The sequence below is a fragment of the Felis catus genome, chromosome A1 (genome assembly GCF_018350175.1).
Source record: "Felis catus isolate Fca126 chromosome A1, F.catus_Fca126_mat1.0, whole genome shotgun sequence".
NCBI classification, from domain to species: Eukaryota; Metazoa; Chordata; class Mammalia; order Carnivora; family Felidae; genus Felis; species Felis catus.
The window spans coordinates 78,973,431-78,991,590 of record NC_058368.1 but is presented as its reverse complement, the minus strand read 5'-3'; the positions used below and the strand labels follow the sequence as shown (position 1 = coordinate 78,991,590).

The following is an 18,160-nucleotide window of genomic DNA, read 5'->3' as shown; positions in this document are numbered from 1 at the left end:
TGCGCAACTTTGGAATATACTCTTGAATCCAGTACGTCACATCAGAAAGGACGTAAAGATTGGGTTTTAGGAAAAGAAAGTAAAGATCATCTTCAGGCAGATACAAATGGGTCTGATAATTTCTCATGTGTGGTTTCAGCTTTCTATCTGAGGTTTGCTGAAAAGAGTCTCGATTTCACGTGTAGCGGTAAATTGATCTCTCTATGGCCATCAATATTTATAGGCAGAGGCTTCTGTTTTTTACTTTTCCATTAAGTGATTCTCTCTAACAGTAATGCTTGCTTACATTCTGATTGACTTTAAGTCATAAATACTAATAAAGAAAGTTAGGAGCACATAGTAGAATTGTTAAGGGTCCTTATCTGGAATCTGAATATAGACATTGTCTTGAAATTTCTATACCTGAAACTTACAAATAAGCCTCAATGGTTTCTTCCAAGGGAAAAAAAAAACCAATCAACTAATGAGTAGACATCAATAGTCTAGGAAACCTAAAGTTACTTATTTATAACTTTCTGTCAGTCCAGGAAGACAGCAAAACCTATTAAATCTTTGAAGAAACAGCAAGATTCCCTAAATGAGATCCTGCATTTTCTCTTCCAGACAAAACCCTGGATCAGGAAACGTTTATCATGTCTCCTACAAAAATTTATGCCGAAGGCAAAACTGATACGAGCAACAGAGCACCAGGAGTCTTGTGGAGTTAATTTTTATTTTTCCACAAGGCTGACCCAGAGGTGAACAAACACAGATGTAAATTACGTTCATCCTGTGTCGCTCAAGATATCTTTGTCAAATATCCTTCAACAGCACCAGTTTGGCTTGGACCAGACAGATTTCATTGTTATGTCTGGGGATTCTGCCTGGAGAAAAGAAAGGGAGATGAATGGATGGCTCCCTATTGATTAGTTCACCTCCTTTTTCTTTTGATTTAAAGGTTCACTTTCCGAGCCTTCTGGGGCACATTGTGTCTCCCACAAATCTCTGGGGTGAAGGCCAGCTGACAAGCTACAGAAGGTGTTCCTGGTACAGGTGGAATGGGAAAATCAAACAGGCTAAGATTTCCCCTGCATACATGTTACGTAAATATGTCTAAGGGCGAGGAGGCTGGCTGTCATCACTCCAGCACCTGGAGTTTCCTGCGGTGTCCCTGAGACAAAGATCTTGACTTCCCAGAGATCTGAGTAACAGCATCCATTTACCTGATACATTTCAATTTTAGTTTATTCAATGACAGGGGTAGCTCTTCTTCAAGGAGAAGGAAAAAAAAAGAAAACACTCAGATGCTTTATAGACTGGCCACAAATCAGTAACATCATCATTCCCTCACATCACTTCCATCAGCAATGTTTTAGTAATATGGCTCTCATAAAGCTTCTCATAAAGGCCTGTAGAAATCAGTGACACGAACACTAATGATCAAGGTCTACGTGTCTGGGATTACAATTTTACCTGCAGGGATGCAGTTTAGGGGATGGAAAAAGAATCCGGATGAAAATAATCAAAATCTACCCACAGAAAGACACATCTGCCAGCACATTATATAAGGGGGCAATACATTTTCAATCTGTCATAAAATTACATCATATAATATGTAGCATACAAGTTGCAGAGAATGCTTTAATTTCCTTAAGGCAGATAATATGGAAAGGATCTTCTAACATCTGCAGTAAAACTTCACATGCCTCTTTGCTCCATTAAAATATTAGTCATAAAGCTAAATGATAAAGAACATAATTTTTTACAAAAAATTCTGAGATCAAGGTAGAGCTACTTATGAAAATAACCTGTATATTTGGTGAAAAACAGGATGTCGCATTAATGTAAGTGAAAACATTATCTAGGGGCTTAGCTGGTTAAGCATCCGACTTCAGCTCAGGTCACGATCTCACGGTTCGTGAGTTCAAGGCCCACGTCGGGCTCTGTGCTGACAGCTCAGAGCCTGGAGCCTGCTTCGGGTTCTGTGTCTCCCTCTCTCTCTGCCCCTCCCCCGCCCATGCTCTGTCTCTCTGTCAAAAGTAAATAAACATTAAAAAAAAACTAAAAAATAAAATAAACATTAAATTAAAGAACATTATCTAAAAGTTTTCTCTTCTACTACAATTTTCACAGGTACAGAAATAGCTCTATTTCTGCACTTACTTGCCACTAAAGTTTTTCAAGCACGATAGGAAGAACAAGAAAATACCATAATAGAATTTTGGTTACATTTTTCCCTATCATCTGCTGAAGTGATACTAATTACACTATAATAAATAAAAATAAATAATCTAACATGACTTGCAAAACATTGCTTTATGCACCGAGTACATTACTAAGATATAAAAATTAACAAACGTACTTTTTAACCACTGAAAGACATTTTATCATTCACTTTATTTGAGCCAGTCAGTTGGGCTCCTAATAGTCTCATCTGAAAATACACCCAGTTGATGAGAAGATCCAGGAAATATTTTCTCTTCATTATCTGTTATTGAGGAGTTCAAAATTCTGCTAAATACAGTGGCACTCTTTCACGGGGAGACCTTCAGCTATTGGTGGGGAAATATGACTCATGTTTGATGCAACATCTCAAAGTAATCACACGTGCATTGATTTCTTGCCCAACACGTGACCTTCAGAACAGGTTTATGAGATTAACAGTGATATTCTCTTTAATTACAAACTTTGTGAATGTGGCAGCTGAGGGTCGGTGTCTGTCCTCCTCAAAGTCCTGGCCACGGAGTCCCCATGTACCTTGGGTATCTTCTCTACCACACCACATGGATTCTATGACTACAGACAACGAACACTTTAAGAAATTCATACACACCATGGTGGAGATGGGGAAACACGTGGGTATGATTACATCATAAGATGGGGTGGGCCCTAAATCCAACACCTGGCATCTTTAAAGAAGAGGAGAGGAAGCCACGTGAAGACAGAGGCAGAGATTGGGAGTTGTGTCTACAAGCCAAGCTCCGTTGACTGCTGGCAACCACCAGAAGCCAGGAGAGAAGCCTGGAACATATTTCTCTTGGACCCTGCCAAAGGAGCCAACCCTGCTGACCCTTGATTTTGGATTCTGGCCTCTGGAACAGTGGGGATCAATTTCTGCTGTGTCAGGCCACCCGGCATGTAGGACTTTGCTAAGGAAACCCCAGGAGACTCATGCAAAGCTGTTCAACCCTTGATGAACCTCTGAACTTCACCACGGCTTACTTACCTCGAAAACTGACACAGCAATGTTTATACACGAGGTTGTGGTGATAATGTCTCAGGAGCACGTTATCATCAGAAAATGCTACGCAAGCATCAGACATCACTATTGATTAGGGAAGGGAGAGATCAATGACATCTGGATTAGGCTAAGAACTTGCTCCTAAGACGGATAAGGTTTGGAAAGATAGGAAAGGGGCATCTCAGGTGAAGAAAACCGCATGAGCAAAAAGAGAGGTGGAGAAAGGTAGGGCTCACTTTCAAATGAATCAAATGTGGTAAAGAAATTCCACCTTTTCTAGCTTCTGATGGCCCTGAAGTTCCCGGCCCTGTGCTGGCAACTCTCCATTCCCTGCCTCCACATCTACATGGCCTCCTTTTCTCTCTCAAGTCTCTCTGCCTCATAAGCATACTTGTCCTTGGACTTAGAGTTCCCCCAGATAATCCAGGTTAATTTCCTCACCTCAAGATCCTGTATTTCATTACATAAGCAAAGATCTTTTTTTCCAAATAAGATTCCATTCACAGATCCTAGGGATGAGCACATGGCCATATCTTTTGGGGGCTGCTGTTCAGCCCACTACAATATTTAAGGAAGAGAAGGAGGCTGAAACACAGACACATCATCTCAGGCAAGAACAGTATCACCAACTTGATTTGTATAAACCAGGCCACTCACATAATAGGACACTTATCTGGGATCCAAAGACAATCACTTTGTCATACAATAAATTATCACAATAAACAACTTTCAGACAGAGGCCTTATGAGCAGACAACAAAGGTCAGATAGGCAGGTATCACACATTTTATAACTATTACTTTGACCTGTATTTTCATTAATTTAATTTTTATTACTTCAGATTGCTTTAGTATCTCCTAATCTATTCACTTTTCTTACATTAAAATTTAGGACCTTCAAAATACTATTTCCCATTAGAGTTAGTTCAGAATCACCTTAATGGAAATTCAAATTTCCTGAGAGCCAATGCCTTCTTCCAGATCATAATTCTTCTTTCTTTCAAGATTCTTAATTTTAAAAGCCAATAAAATTAGACACACTTCTGGATTTAATGCTTATCCATCATTTAAATCACCAGTGGAAATTCAAGAGCAATTCCTAAAACAGCTAATCCATATACGATTTAAAATTTGCTAAAACAAATAACAACAAAAAACCCCGCTGCCTTCTTTAATTCAGATTCATGCTCCTTAATGAGACCCTGTTAATATTTCATGCGCAACCTCTTCCCATTTACTTTAAAATATTTCTGTAATGGAGATTGGAAAATACACCAGGCTCCTATGAGTAATGAAAAATTCAAATGTGTTTAGGAAAGATCTTCAGCTATCATTCAAATAGTGTTTCTTAAACATTTCTAAAAGGACCTATGAGCCTCTGCTCCAGACAAGATTCAGAAGCATGGCAGCATCTTGTACTTAAAAGTAGAACAGTCAGATGGGTGAGTCCACCCTGGGGGGCTAGATGTCAATATCATTACCAGCCTTAATGATCATCCTTCTCGTGAGGGGCAAGTTTCCACTAACAAAACCAGGTAAACCAGTCATGGAAGGGCAGGTGGTGATGGGAGAGATGCTCTAGCCCACCCATCTGGCCAGAGAAGAGGCCACAAAGAAATTCAAGACCCCAGAACCATTGAGCTCTTCCTTGGGTCAGCTTGATCACCAAAGGGCTGCTTAGGAACGCTCATACTACCGTCCAAAACAGACCTTGCATACAGTCTCTAAACCAATGAGCTCTTTGCGACGTCTCTTGATTTATAAAATGTGGAATATGCTGCTTTTCTTGAAAATGCAATAGCTCAAAATTAAGTATATGTAGCTACATCTGATGATTAGAATGGCATATGGCTTGACATATTGCCACAAATTACATATAATCTATACTGCAACATGTGAACAAGTCCTTAGGGAGTCCTTGGGCTAAGACTCATTAGGAGATCTCAGTGAAATGAGAGATTTTTATAAAACCACAAAATTGACTCCAATTGTGGAAAATCCTGCTTAAAACATAAAGGCACTTTTACAGAAAAATTCATGATTCCACGGGGTTCGGCCCTGTGGCGGCTAATCGATTGATTTGCTCTGCTTTGCTTTATTGCTATCAGAGCTCAATGAAATAACTGTACTTACTCAAACTATTCATTGTTTGTTCCCCCAATTTTTAAAACACAATTGAAACTGAAATTCTATTAAGAGCTTGTAGAATAATATTTAGAGGCAAACATAAAATAATTAACAAAATATTATTCCAAAGCTTGGTCTTGTTTAGTCTAATGCAGTTGGTGTTTATCAAACAATCTAATACATCTCCAAGATTCTATACATACAGACTTAGGAGGCTGGTCAGGTATAGACTGACTTAAGATAGGTTCCATGACACTTGGAAGAAAACAGGAAAATAATTTTCCAAAATCACTAGTTATATCTTATTGTAGCATTTCATTTAAAGCTTATGAATTCAATAAATGCTAGATATGAAGAAAATATATATTAGAGAATTCAAATACGGGACTAGAAGATTGCTACTGTTCTAAAAAAAAAAATTAGGGCCGCCTGGGTGGCTCAGTCGGTTGAGTATCCGACATTTGATTTCGGCCCAGGTCATGATCCCAGTGTTGTGGGGATCAAGCCCTGAGTCAAGCTCCACACCAAGCAAGGATCCTGCTTGGGATTCTCTCTCTCCACCTGCCCCTTCCCTGCTTGTGCCTGTGTGCATGCATACACGCACTCTTTCTCTCTCCAAAAAAATAAAATAAAATAAATTTTAAAGGCTAACTCTCTCAAATATAAAAGATAGTGAATAAGTTAATAACACTCTGGGAATATGTGTGTGTGTGTGTGTGTGTGTGTGTGTGTGTGTAAAATCTCGGTTCATCACACCTTGCCATGCTGCTACAACGTCCGCCCAGGGTGCTCCTGGCCCACCTGGCCTGTTCAGGTCTATTTCTTGCTGACCCCATTCCCCCTCCTTTTCTCTCGGTCGTCAGGATTCTCTTTCCTACTACGTTTCTTCTTTTCCATACTCTTCTTGAGTGAAATTTTCAAGATACACATTTCCAAAACTATGCCTAGGTTTCTAAAAACAGCCAACCCCTTTTATTTTATTTGTTGCATCCTATTGACATTGCTATTAAAAACCTCAAATTCGAAACATCTGCCCTGAATAGCTTTCCTTCCAGGCTGCCCCTTGATTCCCCAGGGTTTCCTCTCATGGTCAGCACTAGAACTGTCTGTGCATCAGTGGGGGGAGAGACCTCTGTCCCTTCAAGCGATGGCTCCTCTCCTGCTTTGGACATCTTGTCAGTCAGCATCCCGCTGTCCCCTAGAGAACACCACCTGTGTGTGCCTCTGCTATCATCCGATGCGGTCCTTGCTTGAGCGTTTCCATGGCTCCCTTCCTTTCCCCCAAAATCTGTCACGTATCGTGTCCTCTGTTGTCCTTTCTTCATCCCCCACGCTGTCTGAAAGTATCTGGGGAGTTAACACTGCCAAGAGGACAGAGTCCTGAGAAGTACATGCATGTTTTTTCATGATTTGGCTAAAAGCGGCCAATCTCTACAGACTTACCTGCACTTCTTATACCATTTCCCAAATGCAGCGTGTGTGGACATGGCAGAATGGCCCCTGGCACTCTCGGGAATAGCTTCCTTCTTGTACTGCACACATTAGAAGGAGGGAACATTCCCAGACTTCTTTGCAGCTAGTGTCTGATTGCTCGTTAGCCTCCCCCGGCCTGGCACAGCACGGTTCCAACAGACTCAGAAAGTAGACGTGCTGGGGCTCATGCTTCCTCTCTGTTGTGCCTGATGAGCATATCACGGAGCGTGGAGATCTCCAGGCCCGGTCCCTGGGTCACCGGATTCTTCCACGTTCAAGTGCCAGAGGACGGGCACTTGACTGGTGTCGGCGGTAGCAGGAACTGAGAGTCAGTTCCCATAGCAGCAGGTTCTCAGTTTGGCTGGAAGCTTCCTGATCGAAGACGAGGTCACGGCCATGCTGGAAGGCCCGTCCTGTGCCGGGGTTTTGAGTCATTCCTCAAGGTCCCACTGAGAGTCTCATGACAACTATTTTCCTACACCACATGATTTTCCACTTGAGTGCTACAGTGGGTTCTGCCCCTCTGCCACCGAATCCTAGGGGACGCACCTGTCATCCTCCTTCAAAAGTCTGTGCCTCCACGGCACTCCTCCTTCCTGTTATCCTTACTGAACTGTAACTCATCCCCGAAGGCCTGGGTCACATTTTCCCTCCTCCGGGAAATATTTCTGCACTTTCTTTGGGAGCCAAATGATTACTTCCTCCTCCAGGGTAATACAGAACGTTGTTACTGTTACCAGGGTTGTTATAAGCAAATTCTATCATAATTATTTGTTACTTTACATTCTCCTTATTTATGGAGAGTAAGATGTTTGGGGGCAAGGAATATGGTTTATTCGTCTTTGGTTCTCTAATACTCTGGGTTTGGCACATAGTAGCATCTCAGTGAAAACACTGGCTGAAATGATCCGAAATACACTGTGGTTACTGAAATAGTAACCACAGATGGGGGCTGGATCAGAGGTAAGGGGAAGTAGATTTAAGTTTCAAAAGGTGGCTACAATGTGACCTTGTGAAGAAGACAAGGAGGATAGTTCAAGCTTGAGCAGAAGGAGTGTAAGCCGGGAGGCACGCGGAGGAAACAGTGAGTGGATTGGAGAAAGTCAACTGAACAGAGGTTTTGCACAGGGGGGTTGTGACGGATAATCCATGGCTCAAATGACTGGCATCAGCTCAGAGAAGCCTGGGATATTAGCCCAGCCTAAGGGGGGAGGTTTTTCTAGACAGGTAGAAGGAGTCCTTGAAGGTGTTTAAGAGAGAAGAGCGTGAGGGCATCTTTCTTTACTCAGGGTGATGCGTGCTTTAAGAAAAATAATACAATGCTAAAAACTATATTGAAGATAAGTCAACTCAGAAAACCAATATTTGTTTGGATAATGAAAGGATCCCACAGTTCAGAGCAGACCTCTCTGTATTGAATCCAAGGCCCTTGTGCTCACATTATGTTACAATCTGGGGAACATTACGGAAGGATCTGACTGCCTGCTTTATCACCCACATTCTGAAGACGCAACGTCCTCGTCAGGTTAAAATAAAATAGCTTAGAAGAGTAAAACTGTGTGGGTTGTTCACCCAACTTTCATTCCTTGAAATAATAAATTCTAAAATATCTAAAACTTTAAAGCTTGTCCTCAAGACGTTTGGTCCATTACCGCGTGTGATAACATCGTGCCTCCACTCGACTTACCCTTCCCGCATAGTGCGTGACTCTGAACGCTGCACCCCGATCTTTGAGCGCAACGTTACCGTTCCCATCCTTCATGGGGGAATACACTGCATTTGTGTTTGAAGATTCTAGGAGACTTTGTAGCTTCTTGGGAAGATTTGGTTCCATCGACCACATCATTTGACTTTCTTCATCCAACAAAGAGAGAAATCCAGATGGCTTCTGGAAATCAAGAAGAGATAGTTATGCTTTGTCTTTTACTCAATTTTATGATTTTGTTATTGTTCACGTACACTCATTTGGATTTTCATTACGTTCATATAAACTTTTAATACACACTTGTGTTTGCTCACTATTGTAACCCTGACGCCTAACAAAACTCTTGATGTAATGTAGGCCCTAAACAGTATTGGTTGATTAATAATTGATTGATACTGAATAAATAAATTAAAAAGTGTGTTATAATGTCCTTAAAACACTGAAGTTATTAAAAAGTATTTCTCATCTCAATAAGAAACATAAAATTACTAACTAAAGGAGAGGTATTTTTTCTTGACCTATACCCCATATCCACCACTTTATATTTATGGTGGGTCAGGTAACTTATCCAGAAACAGAATCTACAATCATGTTGAGTCATAAAAATTGTAGAAAACTCCTATTCAGCAGGAACTAGAAGTGACTATAATATCAAGACCTAGAAAAAGTAAATATGGAAGCTGTACCTCGTAAAATTCAAATTAGAAGTCTGATAGCTCGTAGCTGTCAAACAAGGAAGCTAAAGTCATGCCCAAGCAACCACTTAAAATTAATCTCACGTGAAGGAAAAGGCTGCTTGAAAGAACTTCTTAAGCCCTAACAGTTTGTTCCCTGCACAACAGAACACCGTTGTGCCCACATGGTTTACACATCAGGTGAAGAACTTTTACCCTGGGCTGTGCTGTTTATATTTTCTTTCCTAGAAGAGTTTTCTGTTCATGTGTCACATCTACCTTTAAAAATAAGGCAATTTATATTGTTTATTTACCTTATTCTGTCATATATTTTAATTCTTCACATCAACTCAGTGTGCTCTTGGAAACGTGAATACCATAAAAATAATTCTTCCCAGGAAGTGAAGGGATCAATACTGACCCCTCTAGCAATTCAGTTTGCATTTTTACCTGAGGTCACCAAACCGTAGCATCACAGGCCTTTCGTGATGCTATTGATTTGGCCAACAGAAAGCCATTTCTTTGTAGCTGGAATAGTTTAGTTGTCCTAAGCCTCTTGGAGTTGCCTGTTCATGGTAAAGGAAATGTAAAAACTATATATAGATATCTGAGGGCTGCAAAAGTTGAGATCCTTCCAAGGCCACCTAGAGAAGAAAGTTTGGAAGTGGCAGCCATAAGGAGGCTCGGTGGGGGCTCACACACCAGGGGGAACCTTCGGGAACCCTTTGGCAACTAAAGCACCATCTCTGGAACAAGCAGATAGATAGCTTCCCTGGGAAAGGAGGAGAGAAAGAACTGATTGAGAAAGAGGCCTGGGAAGGAACTAGGAAGGCGAACTCCCTGGGTCACTAACACCTTGAGAGACTTGTTACCAACAGAAAAATGTATTTGATGAGGAGATTTGGAGAAGGAAGTCCACTGTGTGGTACATGACAAGATTCTCAGAGAGCCAGTGACCCCAGCAAGAGCCCCGAGATGACAAAAATACACAGGTACACAAAGTGGATGGATAGACACCCTAAAAGAAAAGTCAACGTGGAATTGGCAGAGGACTGGTCCTGCCCGGGATGTACTAAGAAGATCAGAGATTCTCCATTTCAATTTATTTGCTGAAGAGTAAGATGTTGATATGTAAGATCAGAAGCTGCTTCTTTACCTATGCTTCTGAGCATCACGCCATGATTCCCCTCCACGTGCTGTTACACTCCCCTCCTTGTTCCCCGCCCCCAACCCCCACCACGAGTCCATACGGACACACAGTGGGAGTGTAAATGGACTCGTTAAGGATGTTGCAAGTGCATGCATATTTCAGGGCCAGTGACAGACCTTCTCTTTGGAGGCTAGAATTTAAAGCTTTAATGGGTGTTTCAGCAACTCAGAGTCAAGGCCCCAAGGGAAGTGATCAATTCCCAAAGAGCCAGACCACTCTATTTCAAAAGCAAGATGATATTTTCCAAGGAGAAGATGATTGGATACCAAGACAATTTGTATTGTCGCCAGAAATTTCAAAATGTGTATGTGTTGTGTTTTCTGAACATTTAATATAAAACCATGAAAGAATGTTGGTAAACAAACTTACAGACTTGGAAACTTGCTCGAGTGTCTAAAGAAGAAAATAGAACATGGAGAAAAAGTCCTAAAAACGACCCTCAATTCCTTCAGCAGTGAGGGTTCAGGAGAGACTGAACTGTTCTCCTGAAGGATATGCCATTTTGCCTCAACAACAGAAGGTGTCGAGCACGGACAGTGTGGTAAAATGCACCTGACTCGTGGAGCGTTGGGTAAGAATCTGGATCTACCCCCACGATTCCTGGATACAAGACAAATACATGTTTGTTGAAATATGAATATGGTCTGTGCAAATATTTCAGATATTTGTGAGCAGTAGAGGATTATGGGTACTAAGAAGGAAACAATAAGCTTCCTTGGTATTATTGTAGGGTTTGCTTGTCTGCCACACAGACCTGCGTATTTGTAGGTAAACACCCAAGTTTCACCCTACACTTGCTATGTCTTTTCATTTTTATGGGCATCAAAGAGAAGTAGCAGTCAGAAATGTCCCTTCTCATTTCCCCCTCATACTGATGAGGGTCCTCCTATTGAAATAATCACTCCAAGGTGAAATCTCAAGGATGGTCGTCAAAGAGACAGAATTAACGTCATTCTGCTGACCACTGGTTAGCAGTCAAGGATGCAGAAGCGAGAAGGAGGGTGGCGGGTACCTGCAGCTTCCCATACATGGTTCACTACATGTTACTGTCACTTTGAGGACATTCTTTAGCCTTACATACAGAAGTTATGTACTTTATGTGTCATGATGAGGGAGGGCTTTCTGGAAGAAGAGGGCTTCTTCTATAATTAAAAAAAATGTTGACAGGTTGGTAATAGAAACGAAAATATTTTACATATTAGGCAGATGTATAAATTTGTAAGTCTCCGTTTATACAAATAAAGAGTAGAAAATCACATTCTGTGCTCTCCAATAGCTGAATGGTGTCAGTTTTCAACAAAGTTTGAGTGTCTTAGAGATATTATTTATAGATGTATATAATATCTTCTTATATTAGTAGGTAGGATATGGTAGATTTTTGTTAGGCAAAGATCCACACCTGCGTAGATCCTGAGCTTATGTGGATATATATTTTTTCTTCCAATGTTTTTCCATATTTTAATTTAGAATCTTTGAAGATAAGCTGAAAAGATTCTATTGAATTTGTTTCATGATCTCGTTAGCCTTAGTATTGTTTTATAAAATACTAATTTTGCACATTGGGCATTTGTAACTGTGCCACAGGAGAGTTTTGGTGACATAACCAAGGCTGAATATCTTCATAACAATACAATCTGGTATTTCCAGTCCTTTCAATGAATTGAGAATCCTTCAAATGCCTCTTCAGAAAAAGCTAACTTGTGCTCCTCATTTGACTGAAAAATCATAAATACAATGAAGCCTCATATACAAAGAGATCTCAAAAATAAGGCCCACTGAAAGAAAATTCTTTGTCTCTAGCATATTTGAATCCTGTAAAGTGTCTAATTACATTATGTGAATACCTGGAAAAAAAAATCCAAAACTCCAGTCTGGTTACCAGGAGAATAAGCTGTTTCCATGGCAACTCCCTCTTGTACACATTCTGTTTGCTCGTGTAGAAAAAGCACTTCATTGATATAGTGGTGCATCTTCTCATTGGTCATGTTGACACAAAGCTATTGTGGGGAAGAAGAAAACAATTCACAAGATAAGTAGGGCCATGCAGATCCACTCCTTCTGTGACCACTTCAGATCGGTGGCATATTGACTCACGAACGTTCCACACCAATCAGTTCATTGCAATAAAGCATTAGGGTACGGCTTGAGAAGCCAAAGCAGAAAGTTTCACTTCATATTGTTGACTTCATACGGTCTGATCATTCCATTTTGAATACATTAAAAACCACAAGAAGTGTAATGTACAACACTAACAAGTTGGGGGGTTATATTTGGGTATTTAAAAAAAATTCCAATTGCCTCTAGTCAACAACTGAGGATAAAAGTTGGATTTACCACGAAAGCCCAGAGAGGGGAGCAACATCTCCTGCCTCCTCACTTCTGTTCCGTACCCACGATGGGCAAGAGAACGTGAGTCTCCTTCAGAAAGAAGAACTTCTTGGGGCGCCTGGGTGGCGCAGTCGGTTAAGCGTCCGACTTCAGCCAGGTCGCGATCTCGCGGTCCGTGAGTTCGAGCCCCGCGTCGGGCTCTGGGCTGATGGCCCAGAGCCTGGAGCCTGTTTCCGATTCTGTGTCTCCCTCTCTCTCTGCCCCTCCCCCATTCATGCTCTGTCTCTCTCTGTCCCAAAAATAAATAAACGTTGAAAAAAAAATTAAAAAAAAAAAAGAAAGAAGAACTTCTCTACGCATTGTTGCCGAAACTATTTTCTTTATCAGAAAGTTTTTTATACTCCTCCAACTGTCAATTCTTCTGTCCATCGAGAAACAAATATGTTACTTCTTAATCTGAAAAATTATCTTAAGTACTAAAAAGACACAAAATACCCCAAATCTTACAAAAATGAAGGCTTACTTCCTCTCTGGGCTATCCTGTCACTTCTCTGCTTTCTTTTATAACAAGAAAACCTCCAAAGAGTTGTCTTTCCTTATTATCTCAAATTCTTCTCCAGCACCCCCCCCCCCCGCCCACTGTTGAAGCTACTCCGATAAACTTTTGCCCCCAGCGTTCCACCAGAACACTACCAGAACCACATGAGCATTCCAAAATCCAATGTTCAATTCTTGGTGTTCATTTTCCTTGACCTCCCAGTGATATCTCACAGGGATTCCTCTGCCTCTGCTCTCTTCCAGGACACTACAGGCTCGTGGCCTCCTGCCCCCTGGGCTACTGCTTCTCTATCTCCTTTTCTACCTCTACCTGGAGTGGCCCAGGGCTCAGTCTTCTCTGTCTACACCCACTTCCTTCATGAGCTCATTTAGTCTCGCAGACCATGTGCATGCAAGCAATTATATTACATCAGATAAAATCCAGAAATCACTAGAACTATTTAGAATTGAGTAAGTCATTGAAAATAATGACAGATGAACAATTTACATAAATCAAAGTAACTGGGAAAAAAAGCTTTTAAAAGAAAATCAGGGGTGCCTGGGTGGCTCAGTCGGCTGAGCATCCAACTTTGGTTCAGGTCATGGTCTTGTGATTCACGAGTTTGAGTCCCATATCAGGCTCTGTGCTGACCGCTCAGAGCCTGGAGCCTGCTTCAGATTCTGTGTCTCCCTCTCTCTCTCTCTCTCTCTGCCCTCCCCTGCTCGCTCTCTCTCTCTCTCTCAAAAATAAACATTAAAAAATTTTAAAAGTTAAAAAATAAAAGAAAATCAGATCCCATCTTCAAAGGAAATAATATCTAGGATTACATTTAATATGAATGTGCTATAGTTATATAGTGAAAATGTCAAAGATTTTGTAGGCCATAGAGACTGAAATAGTCACTGGAGAAAAGAAAGACCACTCTACGTCCCTCTTTCCACATATCCACATTCTTCTGCAAGTCTGGTATCATCATAACACCTGCTAAGTGGGAACTCCTCCTAAACATTCCTGTCCCTCTACTGGGAGCTCATGGCTTCTCTCCTGGACATATAAGAACAACCCTTATGTTTCAGCTTCCTTCCTATCAGCAGGCCAAGCCTCCTCTGCAAATGACCAACACCAAGAATTCTTTAATTCTCCATATGGGTGTCTACACATGCAGATAAAGGTGTGGGTATTGGTGAATTAAGAATAACCTGAGAATAGGGGTGCCTGGGTGGCTCAGTTGGTTGAGCATCCAACTCTTGATTTCAGCTCAGGTCATGATCACATGGCCATGAGATCGAGTCCCGAGTTGAGCGCCATACTGAGAATGGAGCCTGCTTAAGATTCTCTCTCTCCCTCTCTCTCTACCCCTCCTTGACTCATGCTCTCTTGCTTTCTCTCTCTCTCTCTCTCTCTGTCACTCAAACAAAAAGAAGGAGAAGAAGAACAACAACAACAACATGAACATAGAAAAGAAAAAGCCGTTTTCTCACAAATCCAGCTATTGGGGAGGCTGGGAGTTTAAGGGATTCTATGGACATGGAATCTCAGAGGAAGAGGTTTCAGGGAAGAAACAAACCAATCAGTACAGGGCATTGGTCAGAACACACAGTTTGTCCTGAGACCAATGGTTTGCTGTCGGGTTCCATTCCTTACTTCTTACCAAGACCAGAATTTCGCGAGTAGACACAGCTCAAATGTCTTTAGGGACAGTGGCATGGTGACAGGACTGAAGGCATGGGGCTAGGCTGACCCAAGTGTGTTTGGAGAGCTGAAAATGGGGAGGCTCAGACCTAATCCAGTCCAATTACTTCAATGATGAATGTACACCGATGTTTCGTTAGAAATGTACCAGGTGGAGAATAATCGACACAGAATTATACCAAAAAAAATGTTTAACTAATAATAATTACATTAACAATAAGATCTAAATGCCATGCATTGACACTCGGAGAATAACAAAAGCAATTCCTATTAACTCTGGGCCAGAAAGCGATGGTCCCGGACTACTGCCCTCATTTCCAGTCGCTGTTCTTGCAGCTCTGACTTCACAGTAAAAACAAAAAAATCGTTTTTGTCAACTTGGCCATCCAGTGAGTGTCTTTAGACTGAAAAATCTTTCCCATTGCATTCTACTACAAAACAAGATGTAGGTTAAAAGGAAAATAACCACGCCGCATCGCTGCTGTGTTGAAATGACTTCGAAACCTAAAGAACTCAGACCATTTGTTTAAACTTAGACTTCAACTCTGCATCGTCTTCTTCCTCCCGCTACCCCTGCCGCGGTCTCTGGGATTTCTTGAGTTTCCTCCCTTCTATCTGATTTGGCCAGTAGTTGCTAGGACTTCTTCTCTCTGTGCCTTGACAACTAGAGTCCCTGAGATACATGCGAGGTTGGAAGTTCTTTGTAAAGTACGAGTATCTTAGATAAAGCCTCACTGTCACCCATCAATTCTCTGAATGTATATAAAAAAAATTACAACCACAGTCACTCGGGGTGACAACACACCGCATAAGACATCTCACGTTACATGTTTGGACACAGACCTATCAGGTTAGCACATTATCGTTGGCAAAGGGAGAGATGGAACTCATTATTTAAAGGCCGAATGAAAAATATTTCCTTCCTTGGTGCTGACACAGCCTAGCACACCCTTCCGCTTGCTGTCCTCCATCAAACCTGCCACCAGCCGACCAAGATCTGTGCCTTTCTTACCCTCCAGTATATGAATCTCCAGGAGTGATTCTGGAAACACAAACCCTTCTCTAACATTGCATAGCATCTGTCCACAGTAGGGGCCCCACTAGGAAAGTCATACATTTATTTGTCTCTCTCATTTTACCATAAAAAAGAAACATAAATCTCTGAAAATTGTTGTTAGAGAAGAAAAATGAAGAAAGAAAAAATCGTTCTAAAAACGATTTCACTTTGTTTAAAAAAATAAGATTTTGAGATGTTCCCCAATCTAATAATGTGTTATACTCCTGTAATACTGAAGTAATTTTGTTACTAAAGACGAATAAATGCTATAAAAGGTTATTAAAATTTGAAATAGTTGCAGTAAGTGAACAGAAAATAAATGACTCCATTATGGAATGAGAGCGTTGGAAAATATTCTCTTTAATTATATGATATACACAATTGTAATGTTTCAAACATTTTGATATTAAAACAGACATTAAATCATTTAAGAAAACACAAATAGGTTCTGTATCTCAGCAGTCTGATCTTATGCCAAAGAAGTGGTTTAAAAGTGGGGAGTGTGCCTCGATGCAATATATTTTAGGAAACAGATTGCTCAGGAAACAAATATTGAGGCCATAAAAAATAAGATGATGTCTGTTACCGTGTGAAATGGTAAAAAGAAGTCTGATAGAGGATATCAAAGTATAACATCAGTGGCTGATTCTCTCTTGTGCAAGAAATACCCAAATTATACGACGTTTACCTTTCCCCTCATTTCGAGACCCTCTAATTGAAAATACTTGGATGTGGATGTCTCAAACACACGGAAGAGAATTCTCTTATCATTTTGGGATCATGATGGACGGCAGGTCTGTGGTTGCAAAAATTACTTTGGATGACAATCTGACTAAATCCTCATTGCCCCTGACTGTCTCATGGCTGATCATCTCTCTATATACCTGGCTGCTGTCACTGATGTAAGCTTTTTTATAATACAAACAGATATTTCATTTGCTACTATTTAACTAATATTTTATTGAACTGAGTATTGGCTTCACCGAATCGGTCCGCTGTTCCGGTCAAAATGGTGATACCAAGTGGGAATGTGGTCGAAGCCATGGTAAAATTGGAAAGAGCTGGAGGGGGTCCAAGTACAAGTTTTTATTCCTTTTTTTTTTTTTTTTTTTTTTTTTTTTTTTTTTGCCCCAAGGAAGGCCTGAAGCAACCTGCCAAACTTCAGCTAGCAGAAAAAGGATTTGGCCAGTGCTTCTGGATACAACTCAATTTCTCAGTCTCCTGGTCAAGACGACTCATAAAACATACAGCTTCTGTACCCAGCTTCAGCATTCAGAAGCTGCAGTACCAGATGGGGTTTTGTGACATGGGGTGATCCGAACAATAAATCTGAACCTTTTATTGTACATCATGTTCTTTGTATTTGCGGGGGCGGGGGGGGTGGGGGTGGAGAAGTAATTTATGAAAATCCCATAGGGAAAATTCCAGCTCGGTGTGGAAAACTGAGTAGGCTGGGGAGTGATTTTTGACTTGTAGTCTTTATTACAGTGGCGCTTTCTGAACTGGAATATATTTGTATTTCGAACAGAGGAGAGCAGTCCTCAGCGGTAAAGCGTATCACTGGGAGCGTGCACGGTCCAAAGCAGAATGGTTTTCAAACTCACTTTCAAGTAATGCGGACATGATAGTTTTTTACCAAGACAGTTTGCCTGTCCCTATTCTATATTGTTTAAAGCCCTCACTGGTTGAGCCAAAGCTAAAATATAAAAGAATTGCTGTAGCATGAACTTCCAAACTGCCAGCAAACATAGCTAAGGGCGCTGATATGAATATACTAGCCTGTGTCAGATACCCAGCTGAAACCTGAAAAAAATGCATCCTCCCCACCAATGGTGGCCCCAATCCTGGCCAGAACCTGCTTATTCCGGATTTATCGTCGCTAAACTGTCTTTGTTGTCTGTACGTATGTGGGTACGTATTAAACACAGTGAGAGAAATACACAGTGAAAGATTTTTATAGGCAAAGTAGTTTACGTATTGGTCTGCATCAATAATTGAGAATACGATCGTCTTCAATGCAAAGCAATCATTTTTACTTTTTGACTTCATCCATCAGAATCGTAATTGGGTCCCTTTAAATTTCCGGGTATTCCTTAGAGTAGCCTGCATGCGAGTGCAGGTGAGTATTCATAGATGAA

General features: G+C 41.0%; 1 protein-coding gene across 3 annotated transcripts in view; it reads right to left on the bottom strand.

Moving 5' to 3' along the window:
- Positions 1-18,160, bottom strand: part of MYO16 (myosin XVI) — a 615,221-nt gene that overhangs the window by 161,975 nt on the left and 435,086 nt on the right. For all 3 annotated transcript variants that reach the window (XM_023253136.2, XM_045055816.1, XM_045055813.1), the window contains exons 22-23: positions 12,252-12,404; positions 8,506-8,706 (exon numbers count right to left, since the gene is read on the bottom strand). In XM_023253136.2, the coding sequence (XP_023108904.2) occupies positions 8,506-8,706; positions 12,252-12,404 (354 nt within the window). The remainder of the gene's footprint in view (positions 1-8,505; positions 8,707-12,251; positions 12,405-18,160) is intronic.